At 45.7% G+C, this 17,503-nt stretch overlaps 1 protein-coding gene across 2 annotated transcripts in view; it reads right to left on the minus strand.

The window, feature by feature from the left end:
* Nucleotides 1-4,307: 4,307 nt before the first annotated feature.
* Nucleotides 4,308-17,503, minus strand: part of PTPN9 (protein tyrosine phosphatase non-receptor type 9) — a 107,353-nt gene continuing 94,157 nt past the window's right edge. For both annotated transcript variants that reach the window (XM_034939164.3, XM_063596807.1), the window contains exons 9-13: nucleotides 16,945-17,011; nucleotides 10,794-10,872; nucleotides 7,876-8,026; nucleotides 6,984-7,191; nucleotides 4,308-6,175 (exon numbers count right to left, since the gene is read on the minus strand). In XM_034939164.3, the coding sequence (XP_034795055.1) occupies nucleotides 5,961-6,175; nucleotides 6,984-7,191; nucleotides 7,876-8,026; nucleotides 10,794-10,872; nucleotides 16,945-17,011 (720 nt within the window). In that variant the 3' untranslated portion in view covers nucleotides 4,308-5,960. The remainder of the gene's footprint in view (nucleotides 6,176-6,983; nucleotides 7,192-7,875; nucleotides 8,027-10,793; nucleotides 10,873-16,944; nucleotides 17,012-17,503) is intronic.

A 17,503-nucleotide genomic window follows, 5' to 3' on the forward strand; every position in this document is an offset into this window, starting at 1 on the left:
CTAATGTGTAAGAGATCAAGGTGGGCCTTGTTTTGGTTTAAGTGAGGACAGCCTGGGCACTGCAGTCTATTCCTTCACATCTCTCTCATGCAGCCTCCCTAACAGCCACATAGTCCCTTCGAAGACTTCTAATGAACCCACATTTCAGATCTTGTTCATTCGTCCCAGCCACTACCTACCTCTCAGCAGCCTGTGACAAAGCAGCCTGTGACAAAGCAGCCTGGCTTTGTGCTCAGTTACCTCTGCCTGTTCAGTAGTATCCTTCAGCAGCTTTTCTTCCTCCACCCATTACCTAAATGTTGGTGACATCCAAACGTATCTCCTCTCTTGCCTTCCTCATTCTCACTTCAAGGCTCATTGCTTCTGTCTAACTAAGTCCTAAACTGACATCTCCAGACCAGTATCTGCCCTGCACATCAGACTCCAGACTTCCACTGGATGCTGGCCACAGAAAATTTTTTATTAAAAATACATTTTTTCACAGAAGAAAATTCATTAAAAGTCAAGAAAGAGCCCCCAGATGAAATGGCTGACCTTTACTCAGGTGCACATCTGGCCAGTCTTGAGGCTTTAAGACAAACTACGCAGCAGCATTAGAGAAGTAGCCAGATTATAATGTGCGGGGAGGGGAGACGGACGTGAGCCTGGAGTCTGAGAGGGGCACTGTACCGTTTTTTCCAGCACCCCCAGCTAGGATTCTAGTGGAGTTAGCTATGTCCACCATGGCCTTAGCCTGAAAAATATGGGCATTTAAGACTTCAGCAGGCCACATTTAGCTCAAACAGGAGGATTTTATGACAGCCAAGGTAAAGGAGGGAGATTTAAACATTGTAACAGGTTTCAAGGTGCTAGATTTTTTTTCCCCCAAGAAAACATCTCCAAGTAAAAGTGATATATTTCTATTTGTGGAGAAGATCCTAGTCTTCTCTGTAGTCAATTATGAGCAGTGCAGTCTAGAACACTTGATATTCACAAGTGTTGTGTAAAGGTAACTATAGGGCGGATACCTCCCAAGAGAAAAAGATGGTTCCCAGGCTGATGGGCATTTCCACTCCTGCCCTTGGTAGGCTCACAGTGGTTTGTGGGAGTAACCAAGGCCAGAGAGAAATCTAAGGACTAGGTTGGGAGCTATAGGACCCTTGGTCTGTTCATGCTTTGCCTCTGAGAAACCCTGTAGACCCCACATTAAGAAACAGGGAAACTTTAAAGGCCTATAGGCTGGTCTTGGAGATGACAGAGACCTGACCTGCTTTTCCTCCAATTGGAAGGCCAAGGGGGAAGAGAACTGAGGGAAGCTAGGGAAGTAGCAGCAGCTTGAAAGAAGAGACTCTGAAAACACACTAAAACTGGAGAGGCTGGGTGTGGTGGCCCATGCCTGTAATCCTCTCACTTTGGGAGGCCGAGGCAGGAGGATTGCTTGAGGCTGGAGTTCGAGACCAGCCTGGGCAACATAGTGAGATCCTGTCTCGAGAGAGAGAGAGAGAGAAAAAAAAAAGCTGGGTTCCTGCTTGAGCCCAGTTGTTGAGACTGCAGTGAGCCATGATCATGCCACTCCCCTCTAACCTAGGCAACAGAGTGAGACTCTGTCTCTGAAAGTAAAAAAAATGAAAAGTGGGGAGTGCTAGTGGGAGCCAACTCAACCCAAGTAAAGGCCTAATAGCTCCTCTATGGGTGTTTGCACTGTCCAACAAAGAACTGGACCCTTACAGTCAGAGGACCCATGGTAGGATCATCTAGTGTAGCCCCTTCTTTTACAGAGGGAACCTAGGACTTGGGTTTGGTTCAGTGGTAAGACCTCAAAACCACAAAAGAGCTGGGTCACTCTAGAGAAGCTTTTCTACTTGGCCAATGCCTCTTGGCCCAATTCCCTCTAGGTCTCTGATTTATAAAAGTTTTTGTATGTGTGTCTGTCTGTCCCAAGAGACAGGAAGCATTCCTTTCAGGGAAGGAACCAAATTTCCCTAGGGCTATGATGCTAAATAGTCCATTCTCCCAAGAACAAGTCCTACTCTGTCATTTACCTGCATACTGTCACATGAAGACTGATAAGGGTGGGCCTCCTAGGCTGAGGATGCTGGGGCACCCTTCGTCTCAGGAGTCCCATCCTAGCCAACGAGGATGGGCAAGATGAAGGGAGCAATGGGAAAAAGGACACAGGGATTATCTCATGTTTGAAAAATCATATAGCATGGGAATGTTAGAGAAAGGTGAAACAAACAGCAATCAAATCAGAAGCAGAAGCCTGCTTTAGCTCAGTGTTTTCTTCTTTCCTGAACACTGTCTTTCTTTTTATTTATTTTTTTTGAGATGGAGTTTTACTCTTGTTGCCCAGGCTAGAGTGCAATGGCGCGATCTTGGCTCATTGCAACCTCTGCCTCCCAGATTCAAGTGATTCTCCCATCTCAGCCTCCCGAGTAGCTGGGATTACAAGCACATGGCCACCATACCCGGGTAATTTTTATATTTTTAGTAGAGATGGGGTTTCATCATATTGGTCAGGCTGGTCTCAAACTCCTGACCTCAGGTGATCTGCCCACCTCGGCCTTCCAAAGTACTGGGATTACAGGCATAAAGCCACTGCACTTGGACCCTGAGCATTTTCTCTTGCTTTGTTCACTAAGTCTCCTGTATGAGAACCCTGACTTGCCAAACAGATTCTGGGTTGCGTCTCTGCCTTCCCTTTCCTTTACCTCCTCCTTTAACACCTAACACAGGTAGGTTCACGCTGGTAAAAGCTACAAACAATGGCAGTGGGAGGAGTTCCTCTGAGTTTTACTGAAAATTTAGGAGACATCAATTCGTTAACTCTCTATAGGGTCAGAAACATGAACTAAATCTATGGTTCCCAAACCTGGATAATCCTGTCACTCACTAACAACCTACTGGATGGGCCCAGGAATCAGCATTTTATGGAGCCGAAGTGATAGATAACCTCACCAGTGTTCAGATATGCAATGAGGAACTCTTGCATAACCTTAAATTCACAGGGCAGTCGGGTTACAGCCTCTTCAAATAAATGACAATTTAAAGTTACCTCCTCCAGGCCGTTTATCATTAATCCCATTTCTTACATGTTCCACCAAACCCCTGACCTCTCTGGTTTCTCAGATTTCCAAGAATCTCTGTTCACTTCTTATGTTTGTGCACTCCCAAGAGAATGGAGGCTCATCTGGAGAAGGAACTAGATTAATCTTCTGCTCTACACTTGAGCTCCTGATTATGGTAAGAAACTCGATAAAAATTTATTGGCAGATCAGAAGATGGATCCTTAGAGGAAGTCTAGTGTAAGAGATGAAAGAAGATACTTTGGAGTCAGATGGTCTGGGATCCTGGCTGTAGCAAATTAACATTCCTGTCTCTCAATTTTTTTCTTCTGTCAATACCTACCTCAAAAGGTTGTTGAGGGTGAATGAGATGATACCTAGAAATTACTCTGAACAGTGCCTGGAATAGAGTGAGCATCCAGTAAATTGGCTGCTATGACTATTATTAAGAACACCCCAATATTTCCCAGCCACAACTGCCCCAACTGGGCAGGCCATCAACAGCCAACAGGTATGATATGGGGAGTGGTCTTCCATGTACAAAGCTTCTGGTTCCTTTCTCTCTAAGAGATAAATGCAAATGACTCAAGATCTTCTCACAAAGACCATGTACCCATAGATATGGAGTTTCCTGGGGAGAATGATAATCCCTTTGGTACGCTGCAGACATGAGGACCCTACATCAGGAGGTCCTAGCTAGGACAGTCAGTCACCAACCCTGTCGCCCTTCGAGTCTACTACATGAAGCATGGGCACAAGAACAACAACCTGGAATTTAAGAACTATTTATACTCTGAAAGGAGAGCTAAACAAACCTCTGTTCTCCAAACACAAGATCTCCATCTTCCATGCAGTGAAGAGACCACAGGCTTTGTAAGCAGACCAACTTGAGCTCGTTTTAGAGCAAATCACTGTAACCCTCTGGACCTCACCTTCCTCATCTATATAGAAATGAGAAAGGGGTGCACAGGAGAAGGGAGAGAAGATAATATCTCACTGAATTGTTGTGAGGTTTGAATGAGGCAGGGTGGGGGAAAAGCACCTAGCATAGCGCTTAGCACATCTCAAGCACTGAACTGGTGCTGGTCCCTCTGTCCAGAGATAGGGCCATGGCCTACAGACAAGGTGAACTCATAGTGTCAGAACTCAAAGTCTCAGATACTGAAGCCTTGGGTCCCTCCCTGCCTCCCTCATCCCTCCCAGACCAGCTCCTGGACCCCCTCCCTCATGTCCCAGGCTGCTAAATTGATGAAGCTAAAAGGGTTTTGATCATGTCGGTATATTTATATGTAAATACAAAACTGTATCACTGTAAGATATTGAATATGAACATTACAATTATTTTCTGAATCTGACTCAGTCCATTGATATTAAATACAAAATGAAATGATTGTAAAAAATAATAATATACACATTCAAAGAGCTTATTACAGTATAAAATTATTGAGGTCTGATCAGCTGCCAACCTCATCTTCTGTGACAGGGGAAGGTTTAGGAGTTCCTGGGATTTTTTGGGAATGTGGAGTGCTGAGGACTCTTGATTTATCCCTAGCACATAAGGATGAGTGGGCTGGGAGCAGGCAGGGACAGGTTGGGTGGGTAGGGGACAAACAGTGATTGCAGGGGACCACCTTACTCAGCCAGTGGGTGAAGCTTTTTATTGACACAGAACCCACCCAGTTTGAGGGTCTAGCAGGCTAGCAGGCAGGAAGAGATGGGCATCTCGGTAGACAGGGCCAAGCTGCATAAAGGAACCATCCAGCAAAAGAAAAAGGGCCCCAGCTCATCCTCCCAGGGAGGTATTTTCTTAGTGGTTTTTTCTTTCTCATACCTGGGCTCCCCCTCCTTCCTTCTAAGATTCGTACCGATTGCATTTGGCTCTGGCTGCTCAGTGAGTTCATCTCTACCCTCCGCCTCCCATCCCTGGGATAGTGAAAGCAAAGAGAGAGTATGGAATCACAGTGGAGGTCTGTTCCCCAAATTGGCCAAGTAAATGTAGAAAAATCATCGGATAAGGGAAATCCATGCTGAGCTAACCCAGTGTCACCACAAACTAATACATTCTTGGCTCCAACAGGTGGCAACTGGAAGGAGATAAGTCATTACTTAAGGAAGGGGCCCTGTGGCAGGAACATGGAGGAGATGTGTGTGTGTCCTCTTCCACCACTCTGTAGCCTGACAAGAGGAGACATGATCACCAACCCAAGCTAGTCCAGGATAAATAGTAGGGTCCAAGAAGCAAGGAGTCCTGAACTGCAACACGGAGCCCCAGGAACTTCTGCAAAGGAGTATCTGTGTGTATATGTATTTATAGAATACGATCATATTATCACATACAATATATATTATATACACACGTACATATGGACCCATACACATAAGTGCACACACACACACACACACACACAGAATGACAGAAAGGACTGGAATACACGCCCTACTTATAAACGTGCTTGGCACTCAGGACGATCTCTAGAATATGTAACTTGGTCAAGCTCTCTGGGGAGAAAGGCAAATGCTCATCAAACCTCCCCATAAAATCCTAGGAAAGGGAAGGAGTGGGAGACAGGGGACCTCAGAAAAAGAATGGCGGGAGAAAGGAGGAGGGAGGTTCCTTCCCCACTTACCTCGGGGACCCTAGCAAAAATCAATAGCCACAATTTGGTTTTAATAAGGCACAGTTTGATAGCAGATGCTAGGAATTAAGAACACATTGCTACTGGCCCTTTCTAGTGGCAATTTCACCACATTTATCTAGCCAAAGGGAAAGGCTGCCTTGCGTGCACACGTGTGCTGGGAGACACAAGAAAGAAGTTAATCCATGGCTTCAGCGTAACTGATGGCAACCTATAGGCTCAGCGGTGTCCAGGGTAGTTTAAGGAAGGCTGGCCAACAGGTAGGAGGTTCGTAGGAGAGTTACTGACTCTCCACGGCCAGCAGGTTTTGGCCAGAGGATACCATGCCCTCCTTCTCTGCGAACTCCAGGATGGCCTTGTAGCAAAAATAGTACTGCTCAGGGGTCTGGATGCTGAAGGCCCTCTGGGTCCTCATGCGTGACACCGTCTGGAACACATTAAGGGTGCCAAGCTCCTCCAGCTGTGCCAGGCAGATGTCCAGTGAGCAGAAGGTACCTGAAGAAGGAAGGAAGTGATCACATCTGGTTTACCTCTCTTCTCTTCCTCCCTCTACCAAATAACCCAGGCAGAACTGAATGAATGAATTCACAGGCAAAGTGCCTCATGGCAGAAGGCCAGGTGGCCTTAGGCCTGAAAGGACTCAAGAAGGAGGTCACAGGGCGTGTTGGAGGCCAGAGAAATGAGAAGGCCTCTTATTTCTCAGGACATACACTTGGGGTAACAGGAAGTGGAAATGGTAAGGTGACACAGGGGAACTTCCTGCTTCAATCCCAGACAGACAGACTGACAGCACTCCCACACCTAATTTCCAGAGTCCACAAGTTTTTTAGAGGCCTAACAAAAACCTATTCTCAACTTTCTCCCAAAGGGACCTTTGAAATAGAAAGGCCAACATTTCCTACCATGTACATGCCCTTAAGGCAAAAGCTGCTAACTGGCTCCAGAATGGAGAACACAGCACAGGGTGGGGAGTCCCTCCAGGGAGGGCTGGATGGGAAGGAAGCAGCAGCCCAGCTGAGCTCTCTGGGATACCTGCAGTGACAGTTCTAACAGGTGACAGAGTCAGCGTTATGATGGGGTGTATAAAACATCAACCCCTAGAGGACTTGGCTTGTGAAATATATATTCTGGCCATCACTTGGTCCACCAAAAGGACATTAGAAGAGGGATTTTTCACAGCAATTCACCACCAAGGGAGCAAGTGAGTTCCTTCTCCAATCACAGATGTGGGCTAAGAGCTTTGTTTTTCCTCGTCCACCCCTACTGCCCCTGCAGACACCAAGAGCTGCATTAGGTGCGTTACCTGTCCTGCCAATGCCTGCACTGCAATGGACCACAATGGGTGGCTCAGGGCACTGCCCTTTGGAGCGTGCTCCCATGTTGCTCACAGCCAGACTCTGCTGGTTTCTGACCACTCTCAAGAAGTCAATGAGGGAAGCTGCTGAGGAAGGGACACCATAGTCTGGCCAGCTCAAGAACTGGAAGTGGGTCACCTGGCGTTTCTGCCGTTCCTTAGATGAGAAAAGAAGTAAACGTTAACAAGGTTATTTCTGCCTGCCCCTAGCTACCTCTGGCTTTTCCAGATTCTCAACACCCTGGTTATCCCTACCACCAAGGCTCCTATCCACCACTGTCAACTTTTCCCATAATTGCTTCTTTACTACAAACCCAAAGGAAGGGTTGGTTAATTGTTTGGAAAAGGCAGAATTCCTATACTGTAAGATCCAGAATTTTTTTTGAGACAGGATCTCACTCTGTTGCCCAGGTTGGAGTGCAGTGGCACGATCAAACTTACTGCTGCCTTGACCTTACAGGCGTGTGCCACCATGCCCAGCTAATTTGTTCTATGTTTTGTAGAGACAGGATCTCACTGTGTTGCCTAGATTATCTTGAACTCCTGGGCTCAAGTGATCCTTCCACCTCTGCCTCCCAGAGTGCTGGGATGATAGGCCTAAGCCATTGCACCCAGCCCCAGATTTCTAAAATTATAAGCTTTACTCCTATTTAATGTTCCTATCGTGCTGCAGTAATATGGCTATATTGGCTGTGAGTTAAATATCTTCATCCTGTCCCTAGAAAAACAGAAGCAACTCATAACTTCCCTGGTATCCTACCTATTCCCTCTGGAGATTTTCATTACAGTAATTATTCTCCCCCTGTTTCAACAAGGTGAGAAAAAAGAAACCTGGATTTACCTCTGTGTTGTGAATTTCTAGCGTTGTTTTCTTATAATGATTCATGTTCTCCACGCCTAGATTGGTCACTGTGAGGAAGCCAAATCGGATCCGAGAGTCTTTTTCTAAAGGCCAGTACTGGCCACACTTTCTCCTGCCGCCTTCCTCAAAGCTGAAGACACACAGAGCAAGGTAAGCCTTCCATCGTTCCTCTCCACAGCAGTAACCTGGCTTCCCCAAAGACCGGATATACCCCCAGGCAGCAATATCATCTCTTGCATTGCTTCTAACTTACACCATTGATTCTCAGCAGAAAGGAAAGGAAACCTCTTCATTCTAAACAAATGTACTCACAGCTAAAGTTTCTGCATGTACTTATATAGCAGACAGTTACTGAGCACTTACTACAGCATTTGGTCTTTTTCCTAATACGCAATAGTACGTCTCACATATGTGGGATAAATACTGGGTGAACAGAGACAAAAACAGTATAGTAGCTGGGTATAGTGGTGCATGCCTGTAATCCCAGCTACTTGGGAGGTTTAGGCAGGAGAATCACCTAAGACCAGGAGTTTGAGACCAGCCTGGGTAACATCATGAGACTCCATCTCAAAAAAGAAAAAGAAAAAAAAGAAAAAGAAAAAAAAAAGTAGAGAAAATATGAAAATATGATAGGTCAGAGAGAACTCTCTGATAAACTGATAAACACACATCTACTGGTATGTTAGCAGGAGGTTTGTGTAAAAGCCTGAAGTCCCAGCCCAGGCAACATGGAAACCCTATCTCTACTAAAAATACAAAAATTAGTCAGGCATGGTGGTGGGTACCTGTAGTCCCAGCTACTTAGGAGGCTGAGGTAGGAGGATTGCTTGAATCCAGGAGGTTGAGACTGCAGTGAGCTGAGATGGCACCACTGCACTCCAGCCTGGATGACAAAGTGAGACTCTGTCTCAAAAAAAAAAAAAGGCCTAGGCCAGGCGCAGTGACTCATGCCTGTAATTCCAGCACTTTAGGAGGCCAAGGTGGCGGATCACCTGAGGTCAGGAGTTCGAGACTAGTCTGGCCAACACGGTGAAACCCCATCTCTACTAAAAATACAAAAATTAGCCAGGCATGGTGGTGGGCACCTGTAATCCCAGCTACTTGGGAGGCTGAGGCAGAATAGCTTCAACCTGGGAGGCGGAGGTTGCAGTGAGCTGAGATCGCACCACTGAACTCCAGCCTGCACAATAGAGTGAGACTCTTGTCTCAAAAAAAAAAGGCCTAAATCTACCTTGCCACCCTCCAGTGGCCCCAAAGTATTCCAAGGTAGAACTTCTCCCACTACCTCCTCTCCAAATAAGTGGTGATTATAACAGTGCTAAGGAAGGGAATTTAACATTCACATTCATTTTTTTCCTTCCTCATCTGAAATAGGTTATTCCTTAAATTTGCCAGATTTGTAGACCAAAATTTCAAAAATATTCCTTTCATTAAAATCTTCCGGCCAGGCGCGGTGGCTCACGCCTGTAATCCCAGCACTTTGGGAGGCTGAGGCAGGCGGATCACGAGGTCAGGAGATCGAGCCCATCCTGGCTAACACGGTGAAACCCCTTCTCTACTAAAAATACAAAAAATTAGCCGGGCGAGGTGGCAGGCGCCTGAAGTCCCAGCTACTCGGGAGGCTGAGGCAGGAGAATGGCGTGAACCCCGGGGGGGCAGAGCCTGTAGTGAGCTGAGATTGTGCCACTGCACTCCAGCCTGGGTGACAGCGAGACTCCGTCTCAAAAATAAAATAAAATAAAAATAAAATAAAATCTTCCTGGCCAGGCGCAGTGGCCCACGCTTGTAATCCCAGCACTTTGGGAGGCTGAGGCAACAGATCACGAGGTCAGGAGTTCAAGACCAGCCTGACCAACATGGTAAAACCCCATCTCTACTAAAAATCCAAAAATTAGCTGGGCATGGTGGCACGTTCCTATAATCTTAGCTACTCAGGAGAATCACTTGAACCCGGGAGGCAAGGGTTGCGGTGAACTGAGATCGAGCCATTGTACTCCCACCTGGGTGACAGAGCAAGACACCATCTCCAAAAAAAAAAAAAAAAGATATTAGCCAGGCGTGGTGGCACATGCCCGTAATCCTAGCTATTCGGGAGGCTGAGGCAGGAGAATTGCTTGAACCTGGGAGACGGAAGTTACAGTGAGCCAAGATCGTGCCACTGCACTCCAGCCGCCAGATAGAGTGAGACTCCATCTCAGAAGAAAAAAAAAAAAAAGTAGCAACAAATGGAGAGCAAAGGGAATCTGGTAATTCAGGAGTCAGGAAGGCAGCACCCCTCTGGAAATAGGGAACAGATAAAAGGAGAATTGTCCCATGTTTCCCAGAACTTCCTTTAGCGGATAAGGCCAGGACCTCAAAATAGGGTATAACTGGCACAGGGTTGCCAGAGCCAGGGATTAAAGCTTTAACAAGTTAGATCTATTCATCTCCACCATACCCGGGTTGTGGATTAGCTAAGAGATATCTCAAAATCTTTGCCCTGGCTTTCCTAATCCTCAATTTTTTTTTTTTTTAATTGAGACAGAGTCTTGATCTGTAGCCCAGGCTGGAGTGCAATGGCGTGATCTCAGCTCACTGCAACCTCTGCCTCCTGGGTTCAAGTGATTCTCCTGCCTCAGCCTCCCAAGTAGCTGGGATTACAGGCACGCACCACCATGCCCGGCTAATTTTTTGTATTTTTAATAGAGATGGGGTTTCACCAGGCTGGCCAGGCTAGTCTGGAACTCCTGACCTTGTGATCCGCCCGCCTTGGCCTCCCTAAGTGCTGGGATTACAGGCGTGAGCCACCGTGCCAGGCTGACCCTCATTATTTCTAAAAGCTAAACTTCCCTCTTCAATCACCCATGCCTAGGGACAGAGTGGAGGTGGAGACCTTTGGAAAAAAGGGATTAACTCACCGGGTGGTCATGACAATCACCAAGACTTTTTGCTCCCATACCATGAGCCAGAAATCACGATAGGTATTCTCCAAAGGACCTGAAATAAAAGGAGAAGACAAGAAACATGACTCTGGGAAACACTTTTTTTCTTTTGTAGGCGCTTCTGTTTTACTCCCCAATGGTAACTCCAAACCATAGATGGTTAGCTCCCTGCTCATCTTTCCACATCCCTGCTATTCAGTATAGTCCGTGGACCAATCACACCAGCATCGTATGGGAGAGTGTAAGAAACATGAATCTGCATGTCAACGAGATCCCCAGGTGAGTCGTAGGTAGGTTTGGGAAGCACTGCTACATACCCTCTCAGAGTCTTAATCATCAGAACTTCAGCCATCACATCCAGGCTGACAGTGTCAAACTGTAAGAATCTCTAGCTGTTTTCATCTCACCTAAGCTTCAGTTTTATAATCACAGATTGCTTACTAAACCATTAACCTTCTGTTTCCCATAATCTCAGATCCATTATGTCTGCAACTAAGTCTCCTCCTTCAAAATTAGCTTTATCTTGGCCGGGTGCAGTGGCTCATGCCTATAATCCCAGCACTTTGGGAGGCCATGGCAGGCAGGTTGCCTGAGCTCAAGAGTTTGAGATCAGCCTGGCAACATGGTAAAACCCCATCTCTATGAAAAATACAAAAATTAGCCAGGTGTGGTGGCACATGCCTGTAGTCTCAGGTACTTGGGAGGCTGAGGCACAAGAATTGCTTGACCCCGGGAGGTGGAGGTTGCAGTGAGCCAAGAGCGCACCACTGCACTCCAGCCTGGGCAACAGAACGAGACTCTGTCTCAAAAAAAAAAAAAATTAGCTTTATCTTGCAACTTTCTTATCTCTGTTAACAATACTAGCATTCTTAAATCATTCAGTCTTAAAAAGGTGAAGTCAACACTGACTTACCCATTTCCTTCATCTCCCAGAAGCAGTCAGTCACCAAATCCTAGAGATTTTTTGCCTTTGAAATGTTTTTGGTTTTTATTCTTTTGCCCTCATCTTCTCCCCATCCTGTTCTTCCTGCTCCATTTCACTGACACAAAGACCACGTCATCTTCTGTCTAAGTTACTGTAACACCCTCTTAGTCTACTTTTTTGAATAGGCCTTTTTCCCTTCCAGTCTACTCTGGGAAACCCCACCAGTTTAATTTTTCTTAAAAATTACTTCATCAGAACATAGACACACCATGCTCACTTTGGCCTCTATTCTTTCGCTCAAGCTGTCTCCGTCACCTCCAATGCTATTCATTTTCTACCCATTTTCAAGTGCCGCCTCTTCCTTGAAGCTTTCTCTGACCACCGCATTCCTTGTGAAGCTTCTTCTCTTTTGCTTTTGATGGCACAGCTGGATCTATACAGGTTGACCATTTAATTTATATACTCTTCCATCCATTATTTTACTTTGTGGGAATTAATGATATCTCACTAAACATGGTCCTAAGGACAAAGGATTACAGGTGTGAGCCACTGCGCCTGGCCAAATTCTCCTTTGCACAGGGCTGAGCACTCAGGGCTGAGCACTCAGCAATAACTTTGAAGATACTTGTGGGCTACCAACTCCACTTTGATCAAGACAGTAACCGGCCAGTTACAGGCTCACACCTGTAATCCCAACACTTTGGGAGGCCGAGGCAGGTGGATCACTTGAGGTCAGGAGTCCGAGACCAGCCTGGCCAACATGGTAAAACCCCGTCTCTACTAAAAATATGAAAATTAGCTGGGCATGATGGCAGGTGCCTGTAATCCCAGCTACTCGGGAGCCTGAGTTAGGAGAATTGTTTGAACCCGGGAGGCGGAGGTTGCATTAAACCGAGATCGCACCATTGAACTCCGGCCTGGGCGACAGCAAGACTCCATCTCAAGAAAAAAAAAAACTAACAACTCAAGATAATTCCTTATACTTTCTGGGTGTTTCTTTCCTCTCTGCTTTCAGGAAAGCAGGGCAGTACTAATGGTTAATTTTGGTCTAGAAGTCTGCTGGTTCTACTACCCTTATTGCTAAGTCTTTTAGCAAGCACTAACATGATACTGGAATACTCTCTCTGCAGAAGTGGATGATGTCAAAAACATGTGAGATCTTAGAAATACACTAAATATCCAATAAGAGAGGATTAATTAAATTATGACGTATCAGGTGGGGTGCAGTGGCGCACGCCTGTAATCCCAGCACTTTGGGAGGATGAGGCAGGCAGATCACTTGAGCCCAGAAGTTTGAGACCAACCTGGGCAACATTGCAAAACCCTGACCCTACAAAAAATACAAAAACTAGCCAGGTGTAGTAGCACATGCCTGTAGTCCCAGCTACTCAGGAGACTGAGGTGAGAGGATCACCTGTGTGTGCCTGGAGAGGCCAAGGCTGCATTGAGCCATGATCGTGAACCATGATCATACCACTCTGTCACCCAGCCTAGCTGACAGAGTGAGACCCTGTCTCAAAAATAAATAAATAAATAATAGCATACCATAATTTATACAGTCTATAAAGTTGATGTTGTAAGAGCTGTATTTTTTGCTATGGAAAGGTATTCACAGATACCATTAAATGAAACAAGAGATAGTATAGAAAGAGCACATTTGGTTAAATTAAAAGTTTAGTTTTGTTTTTTTTGAGACCGAGTATCACTCTGTCGCCCAGGCTGGAGTGCAGTGGCGTGATCTCAGCTCACTGAAACCTCTGCCTCCCGGGTTCAAGAGATTCTCCTACCTCAGCCTCCTGAGTAGCTGGGATTACAGGCATGCACCACTACGCTCGGCTACTTTTTGTAGTTTTAGTAGAGAGGGGGTTTCACCATGTTGGCCAGGCTGGTTTCAAATACCTGACCTCAAGTGATCTGCCCGCCTTGGCCTCCCAAAGTGCTGGGATTACAGGCTTAAGCCACCGTGCCCGGCCTGGTTAAATATTTTGTATGCCTATATCTGCATGCATGCATAGATAAAGGTCTAGGAGGAGATGCTGTAAAATGTTAACATTATCTCTGGGTCCTAGGGTTATGAGGGATTATTTTTGTTTTCTAAATGTTCTACAATGGACATGCATTACCCTAGTATACACATCAAGAAGACAGTAAGGACACCTTTTCCTCATCTCTGACCCTCAGCCTCATCCACATCCTACTCTCCTGCACCACAGCAACTCTCATATACTTCATTTTCCACATTCAGACCACTGGCAGAATTGGAGTACTGAGCAGTCAGAGCATATGGTAACTCAGTTACCAGACTGGGGCTGGGCAAACTTCTCACAGGCTCAAGAGAGATACTAAGAAGGGAAAGTTGTACTTCCCAGCTTAGACCCTTTAACAGTAAACTTCTCTCAAGAAATAAAGTCAGTAGTTTATACTGACATAGGTGAAACAATCCACAGACATGGCTTGTAAAAACTTCTGAACCAAACAAACATGGGTTCAAACCCTGGTTCTGCCACTTACTAGCTGCATGGTCCAAGGTCACGTAAACTTTTGGGTTTCAGTTTGCTCATCTATAAATTAATAAACCTCCCTTGCAGAGTCTCTATAATAATTAGATAGCATTTATGCATCTGATATATAATAGGTCTTCTCAATAGATGACATCATTAATAGAAATATAGGCCAGGCGTAGTGGCTGATGCTTGTAATCCCAGCACTTTGGGAGGCCGAGGTAGGCAGATCACTTCAGGCCGGGAGTTCGAGACCAGCCTAGGCAACATGGTGAAACCCTGTCTCTACCAAAAATACAAAAATTAGCCAGGCATGGTGGCAGGTGCCTGTAATCCCAGCTACTTGGGAGGCTGAGGCAGGAGACTCGCTTGAGCCCTGGAAGTGGAAGGTGCAGTGAGCCAAGATCATGTCACTGCACTCCAGCCTGGGCGACAGAGCGAAACTCCATCTCAAAACTTAATTAATTAATTAATTAAAAATAAAGAAGTTGCAGACATTATGATATTTTATTCCTAAATACTTGAGCACTTACTAGGAAAACAAGGACATCCTCCTATAGAACATTACCATTATCACCTTAAGCATACATTAAACATGGATACAATGTTGGCTAAAAAAAATCTCCAAGTGTCTCAATAGTTTGTCTTCAATAGATTTTTTTCTCCCAGTTGAGGATCTAATCAGATACTTTTTTTTTTTTTTTTTTTTTTTTTTGAGACAGAGCCTTGCTCTGTCACCCAGGCTGGAGTGCAATGGCGCAGTCGCGGTCCACTGCAACCTCTGCCTCCCAGGTTCAAGCAATTCTCCTGCCTCAGCCTCCGGAATAGTTGGGACTACAGGCACCCACCACCACACCTAGCTAATTTTTGTATTTTTAGTAGAGACGGGGTTTCACCATATTGGCCAGGCTGGTTTGGAACTCCTGACCTTGTGATCCGCCTGCCTCGGCCTCCCAAAGTGCTGGGATTACAGGCATGAACCACCACGCCTGGCCGATCCTCTTTTTTTTCTTTTTGAGCGCAATCTCTGCTCACTGCAACCTCCGCCTCCTGGGTTCAAGCGATTCTCCTGCCTCAGCCTCCCAAGTAGCTGGGATTACAGGCATGTGCCACCACGCCCGGCTAATTTTGTATTTTTAGTAGAAATGTGGTTTCTCCATGTTGGTCAGGCTGGTCTCGAACTTCCGACCTCAGTTTATCCACCTGCCTCGGCCTCCCAAAGTGCTGGGATTACAGGTGTGAGCCATTGTGACTGGCCCTTTAATTTATTTATTTTTGAGACAGGATCTTGCTGTGTCAGCCAGGCTGGAGTGCAGTGGCACGATCTCGGCTCAGAGCAACCTCTGCTTCCTGGGCTCAAGTGATACTCCCACCTCAGCCTCCCAAAGTACTGGAGTTACAGGCGTGAGCCACTGTGCCCGGCCATGGTTCTCTTTAGTCTCCCTTTAATCTAGAACAGTTCTCTGCCTTTTTGTTTTTTATGGCATTAACTTTGGAGAGTCTGAGCCAGTTTTCTTATAGTATGTCCCACAATCTGGATTGTTTCCCATGACTAGATTCAGATTTTAAAACTGGCAATACACAATGCAGGTGATATTCATTTCTCAATGCATCATATCAGGAGGTGTACATAATGTCCCTTTGTCCTTTACTGGTGATACTAAGTTTGATCACTTGATTAAGGAGGTATCCACCATATCTTGCTCTGCAGTGGTCAAAGGGCCTTACGCCCATCTGATGGTCTGTTGTCTTTCTGTATTATGATTTCCTCCTACCATCTTTGAAAGTGACATGATATTCTTGAGATGGAGAGGCCAGGTCAGGAAGAGTACTAGGATCATACGAACATTTATAGAAACTCCACCTGAAATCCTCCTAGAGGCTGGGCATGGTGGCTCACGCCTGTAATCCCAACACTTTGGGAGGCCGAAGCAGGCAGATCACGAGGTCAGGAGTTCGAGACCAGCCTGTCCAACATGGTGAAACCCAGTCTCTACTAAAAATACAAAAATTAGCCGGGCGTGGTGGCACACACCTGTAGTCCCAGATACTCAGGAGGCTGAGGCAGGAGAATCACTTGAACCCGGGAGGTGGAGGTTGCAGTGAGTGGAGGTCGTACCACTGCACTCTAGCCTGGGCGACACAGCAAGCCTCCATTTCAAAGGAGAAAAAAAAATGAGAAATCCTCCTAGAGCTCAGTATTTCACTGTCAGACTTATTAGCACATACTATCTATGTCAGAACATTTGCTGGAGTGCTCTGTGATGGTATAGGAACCAGCCTAGGCCTATTAGGACAGCAATACTCATTCCTAGATTGGACTCAATCTCTGGGAAGTCCACTGCTATTCTTGGCCTCTCACTAGACAGGAAGAGCATGAAGAGCTCACTGGCTGATGCATTCTGATGCCCTACACCCTTGCCAATACTAAGAAATAGCCCCAAAACTTGCAGGCAGTAGTGTTATGTGTTTAAATCTCCAGTTTATCTCTATGCGGTGAGTTTCCAGGCACACCTGGTACAGAAACCCCAAACTACTTATTTGCTTTTCTCAACCACCACCAATCTTTATAAAAGGCCAGGATCTAGTGGCCAAAACCTCCACTCAAGTTACCATTCGTTTAAAAATTATGCTATCATTTGGCACAAGGAATCATAAGTAGATGGCACAAAATCAACATGGGAGGGACGGACCAGCTTACCTTGTGTGCCAATGTAAGCATTCTTCTGCTTGTAGCCATCCATGAAACTGGCATTGATGTAATCTGTCTAATGATAAAAAGGAGACATCACTATAGCTACACAGAATATACCATTTGGGTCATAAAATGATATACTCAGTAAGTAAAACCCAAGGTGTGAATATTCTCTTCTTGTTGAGCAGAAAATGAGGAGTGAAATGGCCAGCTCAAACCCTCACTTCAATAAATGGTGCTGGGACAAGTAGATATCTACATGCATAAAAATCAAGCGGACTCCTTCCTCACACTGTAAAACTGACTCAAAATGTATCACAGACCAAATGTAAGGGATTAAAACTATTAAAACTCTCAGAATAAAATATAAGAGTAAAACTTTGTGACCTTGGGTTAGGCAAAGGTTTCACAGATATGATACCAAAGGCGTAAGTGACAAAAGAAAAGAGATAAATTGGACTATATTAAAATTAAAAACTTATGCCAAGCACGGTGGCTCACGCCTGTAATCCCAGCACTTTGGGAGGCCGAGGAGGGCGGATCACAAGGTCAGGAGATCGAGACC

Source organism: Pan paniscus, chromosome 16 (assembly GCF_029289425.2).
Source record: "Pan paniscus chromosome 16, NHGRI_mPanPan1-v2.0_pri, whole genome shotgun sequence".
Taxonomy (NCBI): Eukaryota; Metazoa; Chordata; class Mammalia; order Primates; family Hominidae; genus Pan; species Pan paniscus.